This window comes from Mustelus asterias, chromosome 23 (genome assembly GCF_964213995.1).
Source record: "Mustelus asterias chromosome 23, sMusAst1.hap1.1, whole genome shotgun sequence".
In the NCBI taxonomy this organism is placed as follows: Eukaryota; Metazoa; Chordata; class Chondrichthyes; order Carcharhiniformes; family Triakidae; genus Mustelus; species Mustelus asterias.
The window spans coordinates 27,775,201-27,796,947 of NC_135823.1; the positions used below are offsets into that span (position 1 = coordinate 27,775,201).

Here is a 21,747-nt window from a genome sequence, read left to right on the forward strand (position 1 = left end):
CAGTGCTAACCACTGTGCCACCATGCCGCCCTAATAAAACATCCCAAAGCACTTTGCACTTGGCAGGTTGGCTTCTTAAGGTACAGGAGAGCTAGATGGGGACTTCCCATCCTCTCCAATTGGGCTACCAAAGTTATATCAGTTTAAAAATGTTTATTGTGTATTTGTTTATTTTGAGGGACTGCACGGAGAGTTTTGTGGGGAAGTGTTTCTTCCCTTTCCTTGGGCTCAATATCGTGTCCCGCTCCCCTCACAACTATCGATCTCTTGTTTTTCTGTTCAATGTCTGCACGACAAATTTAACAATGTGATGGTGTGTCGTTACTATTTGGTTTGCCCTTTTATTTTCCGGATGACAATGAGATTTGTCATGATCTGAAGTAATTTGTCTGACGTGTGTTGCCTCTGGATTTCTCGCTTTCTCAGATATGAGGGCCAGTTGTTAGGTGAACATACCCCTTCAGCAAAGATGTTGAACTTGGAACCAGTATAATCTCTCTCACACATTTCAGTTTGTACACAAGTACAATTAACTTTTAACTACTAGCACAGTAAGTTTCTTTTTTTTAAATAATAAACTGCAGGCATTGCGTGTTAACTCTCCAGTCTTCGATCCTGCTTGATTTGGGTATATTATAACAGACACGGTCCAGGTTCCCAGCCTTGACACCGATCAATAAATAGTCAAGGCCTGCACTGTCTACTTAGAGAATTTGGCGCAAGGCCCTGCATCTTGAGATGACCAGCAGTTGTTCTGCAGAAACAACTGCGACAGTCAGGAGGCACTTCTGCTGACTCCCACAGCAAGTTCAACTTGTACTCCATGATCTCTTATGGTCCATGTGTAGCAGGAAGTTCGTTCCCATTTTGACATGATGCACGCTACTCCCACCCCGAGCTTTAATCGGGCAACATCTGGTCATCATTATAATTCAAGTGATGTCGATTTGTGTTCAGCTGTGGGGATTGCTCATTCAGGTCTACTGATTCGCACCATAGAATGGAAACTGGAAGGCAATTATTTAATCACATTTGTGTTCGTGTATTTGTAACTCCATTTATTCTGCTTCTAATTACATCCTTTTTTAGCCCCAAACCACCAGCCTGGATGAACAAACTCTCTGGGTTACAAATTCCTTTCACCGAGATCTCAGGAGATTTTTTTCTGTTCCCTATTCGATTTTTCCCTTCCCCATCCAAATCTTTAGCTTTTAGTCTAGTTAAGGGTTCACCTGGCAAAAGAATTGTGTTCAAATGACTGTATTAGAAAGCTGTCAGGATGTTAACGGGACATTTGAAACTGAGGTTGATAGATTTTCATTGGGGAGAACGTGTAAAAGGGCATGAAACCAAGATGGGTTGGTGCAGTTAAGATACAGTCTGAAAGACATCCAAAATATCATGTGGAGTCTGTACGTTCTCCCCGTGTCTGCATAGTTTTCCTCTGGGTGCTCTGGTTTCCTCCCACTGTCCGAAAGATGTGCTGGTTAGGTGCATTGGCCATGCTAGATTCTCCTTCCATGTACCCAAACAGGCGCCAGAGTGGAGCAACTAGGGGATTTTCACAGGAACTTCATTGCAGTGTTAATGTAAGCCTACTTGTGATTAATGAATAAGCAGATCAGCCATGATCTAATCAAATGCCGGGAAAGGCTCGAGGGGCTGAGTGGCTTCCCTGTGCTCCTATGATTTGTGGGCCAGTCATATTCCATGAACCTACGGCTCACGAGTTCTCTTTGGTGTGGCTCGTACTATAATTTGGGATGGTTAGAATCTTTGGGATTTTTGAGGTGTCAGCCATTAACTCACAAAATATAGCTTATTAATGACAAACTTGAATTGCTGGTTTGGACAAATCTAAACTAGCCAACAGCTCTTGCTGTACATTTTAAAAAAACATTAGCCAGTGATGCATGTTAGCAGATGGTGCGTGATATGGAAGATTAGAGATGATAGCAGTGCTCTGACGCATTTTATTGATCAAGGTTGATGAACTTTCATATATCTTTTGCTTTGCATCTCTCATTGCCACATGTTGAAGTCCATTAATTAAGCTGAAAAGCAAATTTAGGGATTGATGCCAGGAAATCTTTCTTGTGCAAAGAGTGAGCACCATTTGAGTTGAATATGCAGTATGGTAATGGAAGATAAATCCCGAATATCATTTTAAGAGGCTGTCTGGCGGGATGGGGCTGTATTTTGCTGGATGGATGAACCAAGACAAACTGAGCGGCCTTCCTCACTTGTTTCTGCCTTGCGCGCTTGACTGTATTGTCAGATTGTACTTCAGAGTGGAGGAACAAACGTGGACTGTTACAAGGACTCTGCACATCATACGAAGTCATTTGAGATATTGCCCTCTGCCACTGTTTCGAGCTCATTGTTTCCTCACTTGTATCATGCTGAAACAGGCCATTCAGTGCATCTTATTAATGCTCCACGTGAGCCTCTTTCAATATTGTTCACCCAAACCCATCAATATATCCTTCTGTTCCATTCACCTTCCTTGATTCGATTTGATTTATTATTGTCACATGTATTGTATACAATGAAATGTATTGTTTCTTGCACGCTACACAGACAAAGCGTAGAGAAAGAGAAGGTTGCAGAATGTAGAGTTACAGTCATAGCTAGGGTGTAGAGAAAGATCAACTTGATATAAGGGAGGTCCATTCAAAAGTCTGATAGCAGCCGGGAAGGAGCTATTCTTGAGTCAGGTGGTAAGTGCTCTCAGACTTTTGTATCTTTTTCCCAACGGAAGACTCTTCACAACTGCATCGTCATCATTCACCTGAACTAATCCACGTGGTCTTCCCTGACTAAACCTCTCCACTGCATTACGAATGCTTCTCTCAGATGTTTAGTCGCATCTCTCTTACATCTGGCATTGGGGGACAAATCTGAACGAGCCAACAGCTAATGTTGTATGTGGAAAAAGCCATGAAACCAAGATGGGTTAATGGAGTTAAGATGTAGATCAGCCATGATCTAATCAAATGATGGAAAGGCTCAGCAGCCTCCTTGTGCTGCTATGATTTGTTTCTCCTGGACTTTTAATTTTTCTTCAAAACCATCAAAGAACGTAATAATTGCTTGATCAATAGCAGGTACTAATTGGATTGTAATTCTGCTCACTGGCTTACCTGTGCTTGGGAATTAACTGTAATTTAATAGCCTCTCCCTAGCATAGGACAGCAGCGCTCCTATCATTAGAACAAGAATTAATAAGCAAAGGCTTTGACTTGTTCCTTTCCTGTGCCGAGTGGCACATGAGGCAGACGGAGCACACGTTCATGTCTGTTTCCATCCCTGGAACAGGTTGACGCTTGTCACCCTGAAGCTATAGTTTGATGGTCACCACTCCACATCAAGCATGGCCGGCCAGGAGATTGTGCCACTCTTACCATCTGCCAAAGACATATCGGACAGATTTACTGATTGATAATCTGCCGGTTTGGCCATGTTAGGAACACACCTTTCGAGGCCATCAGGTGCTGGAGTGGGACTCCACCTTGGAACTTCTGGCTAAGAGGTAGCGATGCGTCACTCTGTGCCACAAGACCTCCAAATAAGCGAAGGAGGGGACACATTCTTTCCAGTCTCGTGCCCCCAAACTATTTAGTGCTTTAAATAAGATTTTTCTTTCCCTCAGTGGAGATCTGCTATTTCTCACTCCATGTTTCCCCGCTGTCACTATCAATGGATGAGATCAGTTCTCAGTGGGTCCGCAGAGATTCCTGCCCTCTCAGATAACTCTTATAACATTGATTCTATTTTATTTCCAAAGCTGTTGATCAATCATGTGGATGGGATCAGAGCCACATGGTATCTGTCTGATTAGTCTTGATCTTAACCCACAGCCATGTAGTTCATGGCTCTGTCTGAAGTTAAATAGAAGCAATCAGCCTTGTACGTAATTCAGTAGATGTGATTCTTATTTTGTGCTGTCAATGCCCCCCCCCCCCCCCGCCCCCCAAACCTTTCCTTGGTTACAAGTTATATTTGCACTGCCTTGGCTTCCGTTCTGGACTATGCAACGAAATGGGTATAATATTTTCTTACAATATCCTGTGTGAAACGGCAAGATTGTAATGATAAAGTATTCAATTTCAATGACAAAACAATTTGAAGGATTGAATGCACATCTCTCGAAAGCAACTCACACATACAATTACTATGAAGTGCAGTAACTGCTGTTGTACAGGCAAGAATGGTGGCTGTTACATGCACAACTAGATGCCACGCCCTGCAGCATGATGATTTATCAATTAAACTGGTTTTGGGATGATGGTGGTGGAGAGAGGAATGTTGCTGAAGAGAACTCGCTGCTCCTAGAATTACAGTGCAGAAGGAGGCCATTTGGCCCATCGAGCCTGCACCGACAACAATCACACCCAGGTCCTATCCCTGTAACCTCACATATTTACCCTGCTAATCTCCCTGACATCCCCCTGACACTAAGGAGCAATTTAGCATGGCCAGTCAACCTAACCCGCACATTTTTGCCTCCCCTTTGAAGTAATAGTGCCCTGGAATCCTTAATGTCCCCCCGGTTCACAGAAGCAGAGAGGAACTCGACTCAAAGTCTCGAAGGATGACACCTCTGATAACATAGGGCACTGTCAGTGCTGGACTGGAGCGTTGACATAGACTGTGCACTGTATTTGAGGTCTGCAGTGCCGTTTGTGACGAGGTGGGAAATGCAGGTCCCTTTCAGAGTACAGGATATGTAAGGAGGTTCTGGACAGGTGCAGAAAAAATAGGGTTGTTGTAGTGGGAGACTTTAATTTCCCTTGTATAGACTGGAAATCGCTTAAGGCTGGGCGCCTGGACGGGGAAGAATTTATAAAATGCGTACAGGAAGGTTCTTTGGAACAATATGTTGACAGTCCAACTAGAGAGGGGACTATACTGGACCTAATACTGGGGAATGAGCCCGGTCAGGTCATCAAAGTTTCAGTAGGGGAACATGTGGCAAATAGTGACCACAATTCTGTAAACTTTAGGATAGTAATGGAAAAAGATGAGTGTTGTCCTATGGGTAAGGTGCTGAATTGGGGGAAGGCTAAACACAGCCGGATTAGGCAGGATTTGGTGGCTGTTGATTGGGAGAGGCTGTTCGAGGGTAAATCCACATCTGGCATGTGGGAGTCTTTTAAGGAGCAGTTGATAGGACTGCAGGACAGGCATGTGCCTGTTAAGAGGAAGGATAGGAAAGGTAGGATTCGGGAGCCGTGGATAACCAGTGAAATTGTGGGTCTAATCAAAAAGAAAAAAGAGGCATACATGAGGTCCAGGCAGCTAAAAACAGATGGAGCACTGGAGGAATACAGAGAAAGTAGAAAAGAACTCAAACAGGGAGTTAGAAGGGCAAAAAGGGGTCACAAAATGTCCTTGGCAGACAGGATTAAGGAGAATCCTAAGGCATTTTATACATACGTTAGGAACAAGAGGGTTGTTAGGGAAAGAATCGGACCTTTCGGAGACGAAGGAGGGGAATTATGTTTAGAACCAAAGGAAGTAGGAGAGATCCTAAACGAATACTTTGCATCAGTATTTACAAAGGAGAGGGACATGTTGACTGGTAGTGTCTTAGAGAGATGTGTTGACCCGTTAGAAAAAATCTCAATTACAAAGGAGGAAGTGTTAGGTTTTTTAGGAAACATTAAGACAGACAAATCCCCAGGGCCAGATGGCATCTATCCTAGACTCCTCAGGGAGGCAAGAGATGAAATTGCTGGGCCTCTAACAGAAATCTTTGTCTCTTCACTGGACACAGGCGAGGTCCCAGAGGATTGGAGGATAGCAAATGTGATCCCGTTATTTAAAAAGGGTAGCAAGGATAACCCGGGTAATCATAGGCCGGTGAGCTTGATGTCCGTGGTAGGGAAATTGTTGGAGAAGATTCTTAGAGATAGGATATGTGCGCATTTAGAACTGAATAATCTCATTAGCGATAGACAGCATGGTTTTGTACAAGGGAGGTCATGCCTCACAAATTTGGTTGAGTTTTTTGAGGAGGTGACAAAAACGATTGATGAGGGAAGGGCCGTGGATGTCGTCTATATGGATTTTAGTAAAGCGTTTGACAAGGTCCCTCGTGGCAGGCTGGTGCAAAAGGTTAAATCTCACGGGATAAAAGGTGAGGTAGCTAGATGGGTGGAGAACTGGCTTAGCCATAGAAGACAGAGGGTTACAGTGGAGGGGTCTTTTTCCGGTTGGAGGTCTGTGACTTGTTCCGCAGGGCTCTGTACTGGGACCTCTGCTGCTTGTGATATATATAAATGATTTGGAGGAAGATGTAGCTGGTGTGATCAGTAAGTTTGCGGACGACACAAAGATTGCTGAAGTTGTAGATGGTGATGAACATTGTCAGAGAATACAGCAGGATATAGATAGGCTGGAACATTGGGCGGAGAAATGGCAGATGGAATTTAATCCAGATAAATGTGAAGTGATGCATTTTGGGAGATCTAATGTAAGGGGGAGCTATACAATAAATGGCAGAACCATCAGGAGTATAGACCTGGGTGAACAAGTCATCAGTATTTGTCTGTCTTAATGTTTCCTAAAAAACCTAACACTTCCTCCTTTGTAATTGAGATTTTTTCTAACGGGTCAACACATCTCTCTAAGACACTACCAGTCAACATGTCCCTCTCCTTTGTAAATACTGATGCAAAGTATTCGTTTAGGATCTCTCCTACTTCCTTTGGTTCTAAACATAATTCCCCTCCTTCGTCTCCGAAAGGTCCGATTCTTTCCCTAACAACCCTCTTGTTCCTAACGTATGTATAAAATGCCTTAGGATTCTCCTTAATCCTGTCTGCCAAGGACATTTTGTGACCCCTTTTTGCCCTTCTAACTCCCTGTTTGAGTTCTTTTCTACTCAAGACACAGAGGGACCTGGGTGAACAAGTCATCAGATCCTTGAAGGTGGCAGCACAGGTGGAGAGGGTGTTCAAGAAGGCATATGGCATGCTTGCTTTTATTGGATGGGGCATAGAATATAAAAGTTGGCATATGATGTTGCAGCTGTGTAGAACGTTGGTTAGGCCACATTTGGAATACTGCGTCCAGTTCTGGTCGCCACACTACCAGAAGGACGTGAAGGCTTCGGAGAGAGTACAGAAAAGGTTTACCAGGATGTTGCCTAGTATGGAGGGTCTTGGCTATGAGGAGAGATTGGGTAAACTGGGGTTGTTCTCCCTGGAAAGATGGAGGATGAGGGGCGACCTAATAGAGGTGTATAAAATTATGAAGGGCATAGATAGGGTGAACAGTGGGAAGCTTTTTCCCAGGTCGGAGGTGACGAACACAAGGGGTCGCGGGTTCAAGGTGAGGGGTGCAAGGTTCAACACGGATGTCACGGGGACGTATTTTACACAGAGGGTGGTGGGGGCCTGGAATGCACTGCCAAGCAAGGTGATTGAGGCGGACACGCTGGGATCGTTTAAGACTTATCTAGATAGCCACATGAACGGAGTGGGAATAGAGGGATACAAACAAATGGTCTAGTTGGGCACATGAGCGGTGCAGGCTTGGAGGGCCGAAGGGCCTGTCCCTGTGCTATATTGTTCTTTGTTCTAACCAGGACTAGCTTCAGAGTGAATTGAGGGCAGTGATGCTCTCAATTCCAAAGATGTGCAGGTTAGGTGGATTGGCCATGCTAAATTGCCGCTTAGTGTCAGGGGGCTAGCTAGGGTAAATGGAATTATGAGGATAGGACCTGGGTGGGATTGTGGTCAGTGCTGACTCGATGGGCCAAATGTCCTTCTGCATTGCAGGGATTCTATGATTCAAGTCAGAATGACTCTTCATCAGAGCTGAAGGCAAAGAAAATTAGACTTCAGCTCTGACGAAGGGTCATCCACACTCGAAACATTGGCTCTATTCTCTCTCCACAGCAGCTGTCAGACATGCTGAGATTCTCCAGCATTTTCTGTTCATGTTTCAGATTCCAGCATCCACAGTATTTTGCCTTATCTTGTACATTTGTGGTTGTATGGCATCAAAGTTAGGCTAATGACATAGGAATGTAAGAACATACAGGACCAGAAAAGGCCATGTTAATCAATCGGACCAGATTAAAAAAGACAGCACACACAGTTCAGTAACTACATCCTTTTGAAGTAGGCCATTTTCCAAAAGCCATATTTTTATTATCTCATCAATATTCACCTCATTAAACATATTCATTTATTGGACTGATTGGCACCATTCATAACGTGCCCACAATGCAGAGGGGAACACCCGAATGGACATTCGTTTAAATCCCCCTCTGCACAGCTGAGAGACCTTTAATTTCAAAGCCGACAAAAGATCCTTATTCTGCCCAGCAACAGCGCGAAGCTGCATTTTAAACCGGCCTTTGGCCAGAAGATCGGGATATCTGCGAGTCAAGACCTGGAGTGGGTTATATGGCATAACCGGACTGTCAATAAAATATTACAGGAATAAAATGGCCAAGGCAGGCAGAGAAACTTAATAAACTAGGATAAAAAGAATAAAAGATTAGATTAAATCCCCCTACACACAGCAGGACAAAATGACATTAACACCTAATCTCGCAAGCATAGAATACAGACACAAAACAGTAGAGGTCGATTTAGATAAGGGGACACATCGAGAGGATAACGGGAAACACATTAAAACACTGGGGCAAGAACAGGCAGTCCCATTAACACGGACACACACCATACAGATGCAAATTGACAAGTCTCTCAGGGAACTTCCTGACCAGACAGGCCACTTTATAAGTATTGTAAAAATGTATGAGCAAATGTTCCCGCTCGAATTTGGATTCCTATAAATATCCAGAGCAAATGTATAACTATTGAGATCAACGTGGCCAAGCATTGTTTTTAAGCTGGCTACAGGGGTCTCCCTGGGTTCCCAGTAATTGTACAATAAAGAAAAATGCTTTGAACATTGCCTTGAGACTCGACTTCCTTGAATGCACTGGTACAAGGGATTTTTCCCTACAACACTTTAATTGATTACTTAGCAAATGCCTGTTCAAGACTGATGTTATAGGTTGACCTGAGTGGGTTCGTGATCCGTAGACCTTTCGGTATCTTGTCTGCTTTCTTGCATGTTTGTAGAAACTTGATGTCTATGTCGATATGCGCGATCTTCTTGGAGATCCTCTCCACTTGGAGCCGGCAGTTTGCGGTGTCGATGGTAATCATGATAACAGCAGTAATTCTATTATCGTCCTAGGTTGTACATTCCAAACATTTAGCACCCCCCCACTCTCTGTATATCAGATCTATTCATCCATATGGCCTATTTTGAGATGCATCTAATTCCCACTAGTTGTTTTTGGGGGCTTCTCCAGCCCTATAATCCTCCTGAGATATCTCCAACTCTGGCCTCTTTACATTCCTGATTTTGTTTGCTCCACCGTTGGTGACCATATCTTCACCAGCCTAGGCCTTAAGCTCTGTTATTCCCTCCCTAAATTTCTCGACATCTCCCTCCTCCTTGAAGATGCTCCTTAAAATCTGTCTTTTTGACCAAGTTTTTTTAACATCCCCATATCTGGCTCAGTGTAGTTTTTCTTTGATAATGCTATTGTAAAATGCCCTGGAATGTTTTACCGTGATGTGGAGATGCCGGCGTTGGACTGGGTTAAACACAGTAAGAAGTTTAACAACACCAGGTTAAAGTCCAACAGGTTTATTTGGTAGCAAAAGCCACAAGCTTTCGGAGCCTTAAGCTCCTTCTCAACACCGCTCGACAATCACCAGGCAAGACTGTTCTCTTCCTGTTGGGGAGCACTTCAGCGGTCACGGGCATTCGGCCTCTGATATTCGGGTAAGCGTTCTCCAAGGTGGCCTTCATGACACACGACGGCGCAGAGTCACTGAGCAGAAACTGATAGCCAAGTTCCGCACACATGAGGACGGCTTCAACCGGGATATTGGGTTCATGTCACACTATCTGTAATCCCCACAGCTTGCCTGGATCTGCAGAGTCTCACTGGCTGTCCTGTCTGGAGACAATACACATCTCTTTAACCTGTCTTAATGCTCTCTCCACTCACATTGTTTGTACCTTTAAGACTTGATTAGCTGTAAGTATTCGCATTCCAACCATTATTCTGTAAATTGAGTTTGTGTCTTTAAATGCCCTGTTTGTGAACAGAATTCCCACTCACCTGAAGAAGGAGCTTAAGGCTGCGAAAGCTTGTGGCTTTTGCTACCAAATAAACCTGTTGGACTTTAACCTGGTGATGTTTTACCATGCCAAAGGTGCTACGTAAGTGCAAGTTGTTGGCATTTTTTGATGCCATGATGAACAGTTTCTTGGGACGCAATAGGGTGAATTTTATGTCCCACCCGCCATGGGAATTCGTGCAGGCAAGGGGCGGGCCATGGAAAGGTCCGCTGACCTTGGGCGGGATTTTCCGGTTTCGGGGTGAGCGAGGCCGGATAATCCTGCCCAACATGTCAGTGTCCTTTAAAGATCTGGAATACTTTGATAGCAGCAGACAGCCTGATTCGGGGCAGGGGCAGGCGATGATGTAGAGATGGCAGCAGGCAGGTTTTGAGATGGAGAATTCAAGCAGGTTGTGCCTTGTTTGATTCAGCCTGAGGCAGTGACTGCTTCAAGCAAGTTCTCGCGTCTTATGCACAGCACAGAAACGGACCCGGAACAGCAGAAGAACATAGGAAGAGGGTGATGAAACAGCAAGTGTTCAGGGAGGGAGTTCCAGGCAGTATGGCTGATCTGCTGAATGATGGAGGAAGGACAAGTGGGAGGAGTGAAGGGCTCACCCCTGAGTTTCAGGCTGGATGAAGCTGCAGGCGTATTATAGGGCAATGGTCTGAAAAGATTTCTGAACAAGAATCTTGGGTTCAGTGCATTGAGTCATGAGCAGCCAGTGGAGGTTCGTGGGAACAGGGCTGACTGAATATTTAGCGCAGGACAAGTACAAATTGTGAAGGTTCAGCACAAAATGGAGTTCAGGTCGAGTGATTCTTTGGAGATGTATAGCCTGGGGAATGAGGCAGGCGGCGATAAGGGTTTCAGCAGAGCTTGAATTGAGGGAAGAATGAAAATGAACAATATTCTCCGGGTATTCCAGTTTCTTCCCACACTTCAAAGATGTGCAGGTTAGGTTGATTGGCCATGGTAAATTGCCCCTTAGTGTCAGGGGGATTAGTAGGGTAAATACATAGGATTATGGGGATAGGGCCTAGGTGGGATTGTTGTTGATGTAGGCTCGGTGGGCTGAATGGCCTCCTTCTGCACTGTAGGGATTCTATGAATACTGTGAAAGTGGAATAGTCTTTATAATAGATAAGGATAAGGAGGCTTGTTTCCAAGTTTAAGCAGATGTGTTTGCCATCTAGTTATTTGATGTGTACCAGTGGGAAACTGTTTCAAAGTTGCATGTGGTGAATGAAGTGATGTACTACTGTACAATGCAATCCTTGCCACTGGGTGGAAGTGTAATGATATCTTACACACTAGACAGTTCTCTTTATTGCAGTTTTCCTTTTGAGCCACTGGATTGTGCTGTGTGCCACTTCTGTTCACAACTTTGTTTCTGCACAGAGCCATCAGGTGGTTTGAATTCAGGACAATATTGTTGTACTGTGTTGTCTTCTTACTGAGAACCAAAAGGTGAAAAGCCAAGGTCCATGATGCACCTAGAAAGATGGACAGAATGAGGATTTGATGGAGGGAGAAAGACAGTGAGAGAAAGCAGTGACACCAGACAAGTTGCAAGCAAAATGTAATGGCAACCCTCTCTCTGGTGATGAGAATTGACAACTTTTATTGACTTTTTGCATTAATTTACATAATTTGAGCAGGATTCAAAGGTTGAGATTTGTGCTGCTGGAGGCAATATGATGTTGAATATAGTTTTTTTTTCCAGCTTGATGTAGGTGGCCATGGATATCAAAAATTGAGACATTGTCGGAGAAAGGAAAGACTGTGCATGTGAGAGAGAGAGAGAATCCTACAGTGCAGGAGGAGGCCATTCGGCCCATCGAGTCTGCACTGACCGCAATCCCACCCAGGCCCTATCCTCATAACCCCATGCATTTACTCTAGCTGATCCCCCTAACATTAAGGAGCAATTTAGCATGGCCAATCCACCTAGCCAGCACATCTTGGACTGTGGGAGGAAACCGGAGCACCTGGAGGAAACCCACGCAGACTCGGGGAGAATGTGCAAACTCCACACAGACAGTGACCCAAGCTGGGAATTGTACCTGGGTCCCTGACGCTGTGATGCAGCTAACCACTGTGCCACCGTGCTGCCCCATGCACTCCAGCACCCATGGTGCCCACTAAACATGGAATGTCTCAAGTGTGCCAATGGACACCAGGTGCTCCCTCACTTAACGGGAAGTTGTGTTTTCAGCTTAAGATGATAGAGGGGAGTGGCTAGAGCAGCATATGGTAACATCAATTAACCAGAACAAGATTAGAATAGTTGCGACAGACACACGTTGCGGGTTGAAGGCAGTTGAATAGATTGTTTCTTTTGGTAACTCAGTGAGATGAGTGAACTCTTCATAGAAGAACCTCATCAGATTAGGGAGCAATGTTGGTAAATTTGTGATCGGCCTGTGTTTCAAAGAGAGTTAAGCGATGTTGAGTCAGGAATGGGGGCATCAGGGGAGAAGTGTTTAACACAACAGAGAAATTGATGCTTCTTGAGGCAAGTTTGCTAATGCAGGACACATGCAAATTTCATTTGAAGTCTGAGGAAATAAGATTGCTACTGAGAGAATGATGGTTCCTGGTTGAACTTGTAGGTAATAGGAAACAGTAGAAATGTTAGTTGTGATGCCCTCTCTTCAAGCCTCACCATTCATCACCACCAACTCCCTGTACCCAAATCTCCATGATGCAGAGGTTAATTGCCCAGTGAATTAAACATGGACTTTAATATGTATGGAACCTGGGGTCTTTATGGATCAATTCCTGCCTTCCTAACCAACTTAAGCCATCAGTCAGTCAATAACATGAGTATAAACTCACTCCTGATACCTGCTTAAAGACTTTCAAATCAGCAGTAGGTGGTGCAGTTGGCCACCTGCGACCAGATTTAGTGCAGCAAAAGATAATGTAACAACAAGACCGAAAAACTCTGAATAATAGTCACCCAGATTCGAAAAATGGCACAGTGGTTAGCACTGCTGCCTCAGAGTGCCAGAGACCTGGATTTGATTCCGGTCTTGGGTGACTGTGTGGAGTTGCACACTCTCCCTACGTCTGTGTGGGTTTCTACCGGGTGCTCCGGTTTCCTCCCACAGTCCAAAGGTTTGCAGGTTAAATGGATTGGCCATGGTAAATGTTACGGATTATGGGAATAGGGCAGAAGTTGGGATGCTGTTTCAAGAAGTCGGTACAGACTTGATGGGCTGGATGGCCTCTTTCTGGCACTGTGGGGATTCAATGGTTTCTCTCTCCAAAGATACTCCCAGACCTGCTGAGTTTTCCCAGCACTTTTTGTTTTATTTCAGATTTCCAGCATCTGCAATACTTGGCTTTCATAATGTAGCAATAGTTTGTGGTGACAAATGCTTTGACGCTGACATGCCTGCTGTCGTCACCACATTACCGTGCAGAGCTGAGAAAAGCTTTGCTTTCTTTTATTTAAAAAAAAGAACCGTTTATTTTAGCCAACCCCATGAACTCTGCAGAGTCACGACTTTTGCTTTATTCTGATTAAATTAATTTGTTAGAGGAAAAATAAAATGTTAGCATAGTCATTAGCTAATGGAAAACTACACTGAAGAGGAATATAATCCGAGGGAATAAACATTTCTAATCTTTGCTGATCGATGGATCAGTTTTTAATTAAAGCAGGAAAGGAAGCTGAAGGTAAGAGCGCCTCTCATCTTTAACGCACTGAGGAATCACTAACGCACACAAATTAAAATTGCCTTATAACAGTACACATTCTTAACACAGTAATTCTGTAATAACTAATACAAATGAAATAAGCTTCCTGGACCATTTACCAGGCCCTTTTGTGCTGCAAGTGACCCATAGGCTGTAGTTAAGATAGCCTTGTTTTATTTCCTGCCCTGATTTAACATATGGCAAACAAACAAAAAACTGTACAATATTGTCACATCAGGTTTGCTGATAATATGAGATGTAGCACATGAGTAACTTGAGACATGGGCTGGAATTTTACTGCCCCGCCCGCCATGGGAATCGGAGCAGACAAGGGACGGACCATAGAAAGGTCCGTTGACCTCGGGCCGAGTGAGGCTGTAAAACCCTGCCCATGATGTGTGGTAAGTGGTAATGTCCCTGGACTAGTAACCCAGAGGTCCTGGTTAATACTTAGGGGACACTGGTTCAAATCCCACCACAACAGCTGGTGGAATTTGAATTCAATAAGTAAATGTGCAGCCGGTCTCGGTATTGGTGACCACGAAACAATCGTCGATTGTCATAAAGACCCATCTGGTTCACTAATGTCCTTTAGGAAAGGAGATCAGCCGTCCTTATCCAGTCTGGCCTACATGTGACTCCAGAGCTACAGCAATATGGTTGACTCTTAACTGCCCTCTGAAATGTTCACTTCAAGGGTGATATGGGATGGACTGGCCTTGACAACGATGCCCACATCCCTTGAAAGAATAACGAAAAAAAACAAGTGCAGCGTACTTGGGGAGGAATAGGCAACTTTGGAATGATGGTTCCCAAAGGTCCAACATTCAATGTTTGTCTCATGTCATATTTGCATCTGTTGTAGATGGATGGGTGAATATTCAGAACATATAATTACCAGGGTGGTAGAAGACAAAGTAGATGAACGTTGGCCCTTTTTCCTGCCTAGCAGTCCCTGTAAGTCTACCTACTTCACGGATATTTGAACAGTCTGCACAAGACTTAGTGATAATCATAAGCCAGTTCACCAACATTTGCATTGCCCACAAACGTCTAAAACAATTGCATTTGATACTTCAAGCACTTCAAGTTGAGCTAATATGTTTACTAGATTCACCTACAATTAAACAGCTTTGCTCCCTTTATGGCTGAACTTGAGTATCCCTCACAACATAGACACTGGCGGAAAAGATTTATAATCTAAGAAACTTCAGCATTTGGCTTTTAAGATCAGAACCAAGGTGTTCGAGGAAAGAAGTTTCAATTTTCGCAGGAGCAGGCCTCATCATTTTGATGTGTTCAGGCGATCTCGCAGGATTTGCTTTTGTCCTTGCAATCATTTCACAGTCTGACACTCACTCGACTGCAGTGCAATCGCTATTGACTTCTTGTGCTCTTTCTGCAAAGTGTTGCCCGTTCACCTTTCCGCTCAGCACGAGATCAACGGGGTTTCCGCTGCACACTTTACCTGTTTGGACAGCTGTGGCTCCAAAAGGTTGAGCAGGGCCCCAGCTGTAGAGGCAGCACTTTATCGTTGCTCAAGCTAAAAGGTTTTTGGCTATTGGAGGAGCGGTACTGCAGCCTCTTAACTCCACAAAGTGCTCCTTCTCAACAGGCAGATTTGGGTGCGTGGCCAGGTTTGACTAATAGCTCTCACCCAGGGCCATCCTTCCAATCCAACACGGTCACACTCCATTTCTTGAGCACAAAGATAAAAGGTGCAATATTGTCACTTTCTGTACACAGCAAGTGTTATTAAGCAACGCATTAATATTGGTGATTAATGTAATGCCATCAATTAAAAAGACTGTCGGTGGCATTTGCCGGGCTTGCTCTGCAGATTTATTGCTCGGATCAAGTATGGATATTTTCTTCCGCGTCCTTGGAGCTACTATGTTTTGCACATTTTATAACCTACAGCCTTCCTTGCTAAATAGGATGTGAAAAGAAGCACTGAATGCTGTTGTTTTAGGAGTTGATAGGCCATGGCTTTGTAACTTGTAACCTATGCACTGTAGTTTGATCTGGTCAAGCTGTTTAAACATCCTTTGGCAACCATTTTGATGTTAAAAAAATTGCAAATCAAAGATACGAGTTTATTGTTTTAAGTCTGAAGAAAAGAACGATGCTTGCTTTTTCCAATGTGATTTTTATGAATAGATCAATACTCTTGTTTTGTTCTCGTGCCTAATCCTTGCTTAAACCCCACATCCACCCCATTATTAGCACTGTGTTCAGGAGTTTCCTGTTCTGCTGATTATCCACATTCAAGTTTCCCAGCCCCCACCTCTCTACTGTTGAAGCACCCCCCCGCCCTCCCTCAATGAGGTAAAGGCAAAGTTGCCCTTACCACCTCACTATGGTCTCTGGCAGAATGGTGTTGACAGAGGTTCGAGACTGGTAGCAGGTCATCCAAATCTATCCCTCAACAGGACTCTTGGGTAGTCAAGCAAGTCAAATGGATGAAACCCATGAAAAAAAAGGAACTTGATAGTTTTATTTGGGACTGAGTGAAGCAGTGAGATTTTGCCGTTGGGTGGTTTGAGTTGGTTACTACAGAACTTTCACCTCCATTAGGCGTAAAGTAATTTAGTTGAGGGATTCAGCTTCTTCATGGTCCACCTTAATCTCAATGTTGGGAGTCATGGCATTGTGGTTTCTGTTGGCATTGAAGCCCCAGCAGGGCTCAGTGATATACCTCACGGTTTCCACGGCCGCGTCTTTTATCATCTTGTGAAAAATTGCGATGCATACCAGGCACAGGCAGCTCCCAGCAAACATGACCAACTCTCCGATAATCATCAGCGCCATGAGTTTGGGATGGGCAGGCTGTTGTTCTGCCGTCTCTTGTGGTTGCCGGAGGAGGAGCAGAACGTTATAAACCATGCGGCAAATAAAAGTCACCGTGACCAGCGCCAGAAAAACCGGGTGAGGACAGACGCGCTTCCTGCAGTCCTGCAGGATGAAGCCCAGAATGATGATTTTCGGAATTAGGAGTCCGAAGATAAACTTGACGATACCGTACTCGGCTGGGGCCTCAAGTGGGTCCACGTGGCAGTTCACTGACGCGTTCGCGACTTGCCCGGCCCCAGTGAGCGCTGTGACCAGAATGGAGAACAGGATGCTCGGGCCCATTGCAGCCAAGATAGAGAAGAGCCATTTATTCAGTGTTCTCCTCACTAGGTGGTGGTACGCCAAGACGGAAATCGTGATGTGAGTGTATGCCGTGTAAAAGTAGGAGACATTGAAGAAAAATGACAGGACGGCACAACCGAGAGCAGTGGTATTTACGGGCTCTGGCCTGACAAGATCAGTGATTGAGAAAAGAATGAGTGCGAAATTGGCCACAGTCAGAGTGAATAGAATGAAATCAAGTTGTTCAAAATTCCTTTTCTTTCTGTAGTTTCGAGCATAAACGACGAAGATGAAGATGCCCGTCAGGAATCCCACAAGTCCAAACAAGCTGTAGACATAAACACACCTTGAGATTAAATTTTCTGCTTCCATAATCTCGGTGAATCTGTCGTGGTCAAAACCTGATGCCGGGTTTGTGGAATTGCCATGGTCTGAGGGAGTGTGGGTAGAGGTAAAGGAATCTGAGGGATCGGTCACATTGGGGGCTGTTTCTTGAAAAAACATTGTAGCTCCTGTCCTCACTCGCAGGTCAGCACACAACGATTGGTATTCTGTAATCTCTGGTCTCCAATGAGGGAAATTGGGCGGAAGAAAATTACAGGAGTCCAGTTTTCAACCTGTGAAAGACAAAGAAGATGACTAATTAATTTCTATCTACCAACGCACTTCATTGGTGGAATTGTAACAGGACTGAAGATGCATTTAGATGTCAGTGCAGGTTCAGTTATAGCATTCTCGTCTCAGTATCAGTGGGTCATAGGTTCAAACTCCTTTCTGATTACTTGGACGTATGATCTAAGATGACACTGATACTGATGGAGTGCTGTACTGTTGGATGAGCCATCTTTCCAATGAGATGTTAAAATGATGCCCTGTCTGCACCCTCGGGTGAATGTAAATGATCTCACAGCATTATTTGAACTGCAGGAGGGTTCCAGTATCTTGGCCAATATTTGTCCTTCTATTAACATAAGTAACAAGTTACTTAATCATTTATTTCTGTAGCTTGTGGGAACTCAGTATTCAAATTCACTGTTGTGTTTCCTACGTTGCAACAGTGTCTACTTCAATGGCTGTCAAAACCTTTGGGACATCCCTAGATCGCACAAAGCACAATATAAATGCAAAACTGTTCTTTTGTCAGAGCATATATCCATTCCAATGGAAGTTATTCATTGATTTAAAGCCCTGATAAGTCTTCTGATAAGATTGTTTTCAACCACCAAGTCCCAGCCACTGAGGTGTTTATCATAGACAATAGCAGAAGCTCCTGAATCATAGAGTCCCATCAGTGCAGAAGGAGGCCGTTCAGCCCATCGAGCCAGCACCAGCACCAGCAACAATCTCACCCAGGCCCCACCCCCGTAACCCCACATATTTGCGCTGCTAGTCCCTCTGACACTAAGGGACAATTTAGTATGGCCAATCCACCTAACCTGCACATTTTTGGAATGTGGAAGGAAACCGGAGCACCCAGAGGAAACCCACGCAGACACGGGGAGAATGTTCAAACTCCGCACAGACAGTGACCTGAGGCCAGAATTAAATCTGGGTCCCTGGCACTGTGAGGCAGCAACGCTAACCACTGGGCCACCGTGCCACCCACATCTTATGCCCTGTAACGCATTAATTTGGCAATTCCTACATTAACTTGGCAATGTAAATTCTAGTATTACTTTGACAGCATGAATTCCTATTTTGATTTGGCAATGCAAACTTGGCAAAGTGAATTTCAAAGGGGGTTTTAGGGGATTTTCACAGTAACTTCATTGCAGTGTTAATGTAAGCCTACTTGTGACACCAATAAATAAACCTTAAAAACTTTAAACTTCAAAATTAATTTGGCAGTATGAATTCCGACATTAGTTTGGCAATGTTGATTCCTATTTTAGTTTGGAAGTACGAATTCCCATATTAATTTGACAATGAACATGAATTTCTATATTAATTTGGCATTGTGGATTTCTATATTAAATTGGTGACTTGAACTCCTATATAAAGTCAGTGACATGAATTCCTATATTTGGTAGTGTGGATTTCTATACTAAGATTCGGCGTCAATTTGAACAGTTGGTATTTTAGTTCTGATGATTTGCATTAATTGCATAGAAGTCCCTTCTGACTCAGGGCACCCTCCCCTTAAAGGCTCGGTGACCTCTGGACCTTCCTCCCACACCAGCCTCACCCCAAGGCCCTTATCGTTTTCCCTCCCCTCACGATTCCCTAATCTTTAACTACCCACCCTGACCTGAGACCCCTGTTACGCTTGCCTCATCCTCCCAGCTCTGGCAGGTTGGTGTAGTTCCTCTTTTCTTTTCACCGCAGTGCTGTCGTTGCAGTGTTTGGAGGGCTGTCGGCCAATCAGATTGGCAGCTCCCTGAGGTGCAACTTCCTCCCAAGTGAGGGGCGAAAGTCCCGCCTGCAGCCAATCAATGCTCATTGGTGGATAACTTGGCTGTGGGGCAATCGGAGTTGGCGGGATATGTTGCTTGCCGAATTTTGGATTGTGGGAGGCCAGTCCCAGCATCTGAAAAATTCAGGCCCAAGTGCTTGAATGTCCCAGAATTAAACTAAAGTATTGCAAACAGTTCCATTGAGATTGTGTTTGGCAAGATACTTTACAGCAAACGTGTAAGGCCCAACCTTAAGACACCTTGTCCCTTACTGAAGCCTTGTCACCTGGCGATAATTTCACCATCTGCCCTGCTCACAATAGCTGGAGTGTTGATGTGGTAGTCACCAAATCACACTTCTATCGCTATCACAATTCCTCTGCCTCCTTTTCCTCCTTTGTGTACTTCACTTCATTCCATCCCTTACTTTTAAAGTCCTATTGTCTGCACCTCCACAAGCCCCATTCAAAATTTCTACTTGATATATCCACACACTATCTCTGTGACTCCTCAAGGATTCAACCTCCACCTCAACTGCCTTAACCCCTTCTGTAAATTCCCTGCCCTTCCTAAAGTGCTCCCTTGAAACAAGCTCTTTAACGTCATATATTCATGACCACCGCCTCAACTGTGCTAATTACTTCCGTGTATCCGTCACCACCCACATCCAGCTCCCACCAGCATCCCCACGACTTTCTGCTTCCTGTTCCTATAAAACACCATTCCCCACTCCTATAAAACATCATTCCCCATTCCTATAAAACAGATGGATGCTATGATGGGAAGAAAGTACTACTAACTGAATAAGCTAGGATGTACTGAAAGGGTCTCACTTGTGTAACTTGAATGATTCAGCCACAAGGTGCCAGCAATGCATTTTCTTTGCTGAGCACATTTATAATACAGTACAGCCAGGTATTCTGACAGTAATCTCTTAATCTACCCGTGGTTCCGTCTGTTTCTATGTCTGATTGTAATTCACTCTACTTCCTTCCCTGTTGATTCTATTTCTGTCTTTATTCTTACATCGATAGGCTAAGGATTTAAAATGTTGCATTGCCACCCCTTTATCAACTTGCACTTTCAACTTAAAGACAAACTCTCCTTCAAGCTGAACTTGCAGCAAAATCTGGTCCATTGAATTCACCTTGTGTCTTTTCCTTATCGTGTTAAATGGCAGGTGGAATTAGCAATTATTTAACATGGCAAGAAATTATATCTAATGTTTTTGGATAACTTTGATTTTTTGATTTATTATTGCCATATGTATTAGTATACAGTGAAAAGTATTGTTTCTTGGGTGCTTTACAGGCAAATCATACTGTACATAGAGTATAAAGGTGAGAAGGAAAGGAGAGGGTGCAGAATATAGTGTTGCAGCCATAGCTAGGGTGTAGAGAAAGACCAGCTTGATATATGATAGGTCCATTCAAAAGTCTGATGGTAGCAGGGAAGAAGCTGTTCTTGAGTCGGTTGGTATGTGACCTCAGACTTTTGTATCTTTTTCCCGATGGAAGAAGGTGAAAGAGAGAATGTCCGGGGTGCGTGGGGTCTTTGATTATGCTATTGGATTTTGTCATTTTTCAGATGGACATTCTCTTTTCATCTTTATTCACTAAATTGGATCATTTTGAAATATCCGTTTTTAAACAAATCCTGTGGTTGAACGGAATGTAGATTTTAAGGTACCGGTGTCTTTAACTGTTTGATGTTTCTCATCTGGATTTGAACCTTCTTTCTAACGCTGTGATTATTTGCTGTTTTGAGTGGGAGTAAGTTCAAGAAAAGAAAGACTCTCATTTACCAGAACTCTTCATGACCTCAGGACATGCTTTATAGCCAACTATATATTTTCTGAAGCATAATTATTCTTATAAAGTAGGAAGAATACTTAATAATGGCTAAATGACCCTATTCAAAGACTTGCCTCTTCTGGAATTTGAAATTCCCTAGTCCTTTTCATTAATTTAACTCCATGCTGTTATGTTTGAATCTACTTAGTTGAGGTTGCCCTGTGAGTAATTTTCCATACCTTGGGAGTAGGAAACTGGTCTTTACAAAATGGGACAGAAGAGGGGCTGTACCATAAAGTTATAGAGCAGAGAAAACCATTTGGCCCATCGTGCCTGTGACGGCTCTTCAAAAGAGCAATCCAATTAGTCCCACTGCCCTGCTCTTTTCCCATGGCTCTGTGAATGTTCCCTTCTCGAGTACATGTCTAATTCCCTTTAGAAAGCTCTCACTGAACCTGTTTCCACCACCTTTTTCAGGCAGTGCATTCCAAATCAGAACAAAAATGTCTCATCTCCTCTCTGGTTCTTTTGCTAGTTACCATTAACCTATGTCC

At 43.9% G+C, this 21,747-nt stretch overlaps 2 protein-coding genes across 2 annotated transcripts in view; one reads left to right on the plus strand and one right to left on the minus strand.

Annotated features, from left to right (window-relative positions):
• The window catches only part of chlsn (cholesin), a 352,112-nt gene that overhangs the window by 107,672 nt on the left and 222,693 nt on the right, over positions 1–21,747 (plus strand). The window lies entirely within an intron of this gene.
• LOC144510602 (uncharacterized) overlaps positions 14,003–21,747 on the minus strand; it is a 31,994-nt gene continuing 24,249 nt past the window's right edge. Inside the window, exon 2 of the mRNA XM_078240178.1 lies at positions 14,003–17,624. Within this exon, the coding sequence (XP_078096304.1) occupies positions 16,462–17,511 (1,050 nt within the window). The 5' untranslated portion in view covers positions 17,512–17,624 and the 3' untranslated portion in view covers positions 14,003–16,461. The remainder of the gene's footprint in view (positions 17,625–21,747) is intronic.